The following is a 4,591-nucleotide window of genomic DNA, read 5'->3' as shown; positions in this document are numbered from 1 at the left end:
TTTATTACTGTCCCATCATTAATTTATGAATTTGTATAGGTTACGTTAGAAGAGGCCAATATGTATGATGTCGCCGTTGACTTTTTCCATTTTCGTTTAAATGGTAACCCGAAGTAGACACTTACAGATGAAAATTTTACGAGGTACGCACATATGTATCTTATGTATAGCATTCGCTCTACAAAATATTACGAAAGAGAAAACATTAAATTCAAATAACTCAATCGAATTTATATTTCAGACAAAAATCATACATTTCCTTTTGTGTATTTGCGTGTTTGTGTGTATGTGTTTATCTGGAAATGAAAGGATGCCTATGGCTGAAGGTCTGATTACTCGAATACGTTTTGCATCACTTTAAAACTTTGATCTTAGCAAGAAGTGGCAAAGTCTTTGTAACAAATGAAAACCCGCAAGGCAATTTCTGTATGCATATTTATTTATTTATTCATTTTGCAATACAAAAAAAGTAGTTGATAAATACAAATGTGCAGAATAAAGGTTTAGTGCATTACGTTTTTTTCCTCACCCTAACTTTTGTCATAAAATGTAAATTTTATGTGAACATAAGATATTGTACAAAGCCACAAATCAGAACACCCATGCCGTTGCATAACTTATATTGTACGTGCCAAATATATCCTTTTTTTAATTAAGGCAAGGAATTCATATTAAAATGATAAGACACTTAGAATAGCCTTTAGTCCCACCATCAGTATTCTACATGTTTCATTACTAAACTTTACATATATTATTGTAAACATGATTAAAGGAACAGACTAAACAAGACTTAACAGAAATATACATTTAGAGAACATTTTCATTGGGAAAAATTAGGAAAATGTAAAACCATACTAATGCTGCATATAGCGAACCCCAGATTGCTACAGAGGCATTACAATGTAAACAAACTATAATATTTACATGTAAACTTTAACTTCTTAATATAACATCAGTTCACAAAAGAAGCGATCTGAACAATAAATAAATAAATAACGATTACGAAATAAACCTATATGATTATGAATTCTGTAAAATGTATAGACACCGCCTTTATATTTACTGATAGTCTCTTATTGTGCAAACACTGTCCTCCTTTTTAAAATAAGTTTAAAATTTACGCTCATAATAGTGTTTATTTCCAGATTTTGTACGTATTATTTTCTTTTCTATCGTTTCCTTTTATAATATCGTTTTAATAATCGACCTTTTTTATTTTGGTTAAACGTGATTTTCTTTTACACCTTACTTGAAAATATTCCCTGTAATTGTATTTACACTTGCCTCATTATACAATAAATCGTTATTAACTTATATTCGTTTTTTAAAGTTTATTTTGTATTTTCTTCAGGAGTAAGTGTACTTTACACTTAAACATAGTGCACTTTCCTCGCGTCAATGCGTTTATGAGTTTATATGATCGTGCGTTTTATATTGATTATAAGTCAGGCTTTTTGTCTGAAATAAATTACAATTTTCTTAAATACGACCGCATACTGTGTCTTTCAGGGATTTGTTCATTTTACTTTGCTTACTCCATTTTATCTAGTCTTTTCAAAACGAATAGACAGTAATTATTTTTGTTTTAACACGTCCCAGGGCAAAAATAATCCCTGGCATGTCCTTCAGGCTCATGAAATATGCAGCGCATCGCTCTGTGTCGCACCAGGGGAGCGTGCCAGTTTTGAGTACACAGAACACGTGTACAGTCCACTCACTACTGTTTTTTTTCTGTGGGCAGTGAAAATGAAGAGTTTTAGTGTTTTTTGAAATTGCATAGATATTTTTGCAATACTTTCTTTTCCAAGCGTTCTCTGTCTGTATTGCTAATCGCAATGTCTGATTAAAAAAAAAAAACTATGAAGAATATAACATTAAAACAAATGCCGAATGCAGTATGAAATACCAATTCAATATCATATTGTCAGTTACTCACAAAAAACAAAATAAACAAAATAAAACATTCAGTGTCCCACAGGTGTATTTTTCGAGTAAGCGCCATATGAAGGAAACTCTACTGGTTGTTTATATTAACTTTCGGAGAAACAATGCAATTCAATTACACTGCTGGTTTCAGTCTTTTAATAATCACAAGAGAAGCAGCGTGAGGGTGGAAATGGTATGTTGCCATCTTCATTTGGATAAACACCACGTCATGAAAAAAAAATCAATACATAAAAAACGAATACTTTAAAACTTCAATATTTTAAAAAATCTTAATATAAACAGTATTTACAAAAGAGAATTAAACAATGATCAATTAAAAATAGTAATAATCGTTAACAATCTCTCGTTGTATACGTAAATGTTTTGTTGTCGTTTGACTTTTAGGTTCACATTATTGAATAAAACTGATTTTAGGAATGGTATACGTGAAGCATGCTGGCTTATACAGTGGTGCGCTCAGAAGGTGTCTGTGCCCAACAGTTTAATGCGATCCGGGCTGTATTCTGCCCTCACTGAGCACACGTTTTCTTTTGACCCTTTTATAAGTAATTTCTTTTATCATTATTTGATTTAATGATCACCCGGTGTGCAGTAATAGAGTGATTGGCACGTGACACCTCGTTAAATTAAGTACAAGAAAAAAAAAGAGAACACGATAATCAAATCTGTCTGGGCACAGGATTCATATTTTACTATCGGAGACAATCGACAAAACTGCCAGACGTCTTTAGGGTGCCATAAGGGGCATGGTGTTCTCTCCTCGTTCAGCACCCTGTCAGTTATTGAAGGAGGCATTCAGCTCGTCCTGCATATTATAGGGTTGCCCGCGAAGGTGTAAGTCGTAAGGGAAGTGACTATCAGAAGACATCCTAAACATCGAACTTTGACCCAAAGAACCTCGGCTAGGCACTGCACAGTAATGCATGCCGTAATGGTAATTCTTACCATATTCAGCTGACTCTTCCTGTTTAAGGGAAAATATCCCTTTAAAGTTTATCGGGGGGCTTAGAGGACCCTCGAATTGTGGACTCACACACTCGGGGGAAGTGCTTTCGTAAAAAGACTCGTAGGTACTGCAGTAACTGTAGGGCCTGAAGGGCTTGGCGCTGTCCACGGTGCTGCTGCCGTGCGCTGTGGGCGTGCCCAATTCAGGGCTGTGATAAGGTGGGTACAAGTTCTGGTATGGAGGCCTGCCAGAGTGAGAAGCTTCCCCGTTGTGATCTGTGAGGAAATTTCTGGCGTTCAGCTGGAGACATCCCGCTACCAAATTGGTGGTTGGCTGTGACAATCCTTTACACAAGGTCTGCACAAAGGCTAGCAGATCGGGTCTCTTCCCAGCGCTGAGGATTTCCGACAGTGCCCAGATATAATTCTTGGCCAAGCGCAAGGTCTCGATTTTGGAGAGCTTTTGGGTTTTCGAGTAGCAGGGCACTACCTTGCGAAGGCTGTCCAGTGCGTTATTGAGGCCGTGCATTCGACTCCGCTCTCTTGCATTCGCCTCCTGACGTCTCATCTTTACCCTTTCCATACGTGCTTTGGTCATTTTCTTTTTCCTGGGGCCTCTTCGCCTGGGCAAGCCGTTTTCATCACCGTCTTCTTCCCTGTCATCCTCGTCCTTATCCGAGTCTTCCTCTTGGGTCTTAATATCTGGCGACGGCGTTTTCACCAGTTTTAAATAAGAATCGGCTTTTCTGTTTTTATTATCGGCTACACATTCTCTGGGAAAGTTCCCACCGAACTGGGGTTCGGGCATCATGACGGGCTCCTCGAAGGGTAAGGTCAGCATGTTCCTTTCGCTACAGATAAAAGCAACACAGGACAGTCATTAAGGAGCAGCGTTAAAACGAAATATGCTTTGGTATATGAAAGTTTCAGTATGTATAGAATCTCTTAACTAAACAAAACAGAAAAAGTGGATAATGCTTTAAGAAAACTATCATTCTGGTTTTAATATGTTTCGGAAACGCATCACTGCATTCCTTAAAAGTATACCCTGTCTGGAGTAAAGGCAGAAAATGCACAGGCAGCCTAATCTGTGTTTGCCTATAGTGCACTAATGAGTAATTTTGAAATTACATCAGCTGACAAAGCAGTCCCGTAAAAATACCACCATCGTATGCGCCACAGGAAAGAAGAGACGAAAAACAAAACTTTGAGAGTGTATACTCGCCACTGGCGCTGCAAATATTATTATTACTATCAAGCTAGTCTTAGCGTTTAAGGATAAGGTGACTTTTTGGTTACCTATCAGTTGTTTATTTGATGATATCCGTCAAATTGTAAAGATTCCTTACCTTGCTTTTGTGTCAACATGCAATGCTCATGTTTCAGATCTTATCAACGACAATGCCGGCGTCTTGTGCTGCAGCGATGAGCTCTGCCTGCTCTTCTGATGCTGTCTCCTTTTTTCTCTCGCTCTTTCTCTCTTTGAGAAATGACACCGATGCCAACTGCCAGAGCTGGTACCCATGCCATCTGCCGCTGACGTCACGGGGCAGAAATTGTCATGTGATCAACTCCCAGGGGACATCTATCCCACACTGATCATCTGGCATTCCCCGCAACTGGGCACCAACCAGCATTCATTTACCGTCAAAAAAGCAGACTCAAGAAAGATTAATACAAGCACAGATACAGGCGCTAA

The 4,591-nt window shown here is 37.9% G+C and overlaps 1 protein-coding gene across 1 annotated transcript; it reads right to left on the bottom strand.

The window, feature by feature from the left end:
• Positions 1-441: 441 nt before the first annotated feature.
• On the bottom strand, positions 442-4,347 carry neurod6a (neuronal differentiation 6a). The gene is made up of 2 exons (XM_039753177.1): positions 4,242-4,347; positions 442-3,743 (listed from the first exon to the last, which is right to left on the bottom strand). Exon 2 carries the CDS (start codon positions 3,731-3,733, stop codon positions 2,723-2,725), a length of 1,011 nt encoding a protein of 336 aa, XP_039609111.1. The 5' UTR covers positions 3,734-3,743; positions 4,242-4,347; the 3' UTR covers positions 442-2,722.
• Between the last annotated feature and the right edge of the window lie 244 nt (positions 4,348-4,591).

Source organism: Polypterus senegalus, chromosome 5 (assembly GCF_016835505.1).
Source record: "Polypterus senegalus isolate Bchr_013 chromosome 5, ASM1683550v1, whole genome shotgun sequence".
In the NCBI taxonomy this organism is placed as follows: domain Eukaryota; kingdom Metazoa; phylum Chordata; class Cladistia; order Polypteriformes; family Polypteridae; genus Polypterus; species Polypterus senegalus.
This window is presented reverse-complemented; position numbering and strand designations above follow the sequence as displayed.

Excerpts from the sequence above, each read along its gene's own strand:
- neurod6a (XM_039753177.1), bottom strand. The coding sequence starts at position 3,733 with ATGCTGACCTTACCCTTCGAGGAGCCCGTCATGATGCCCGAACCCCAG.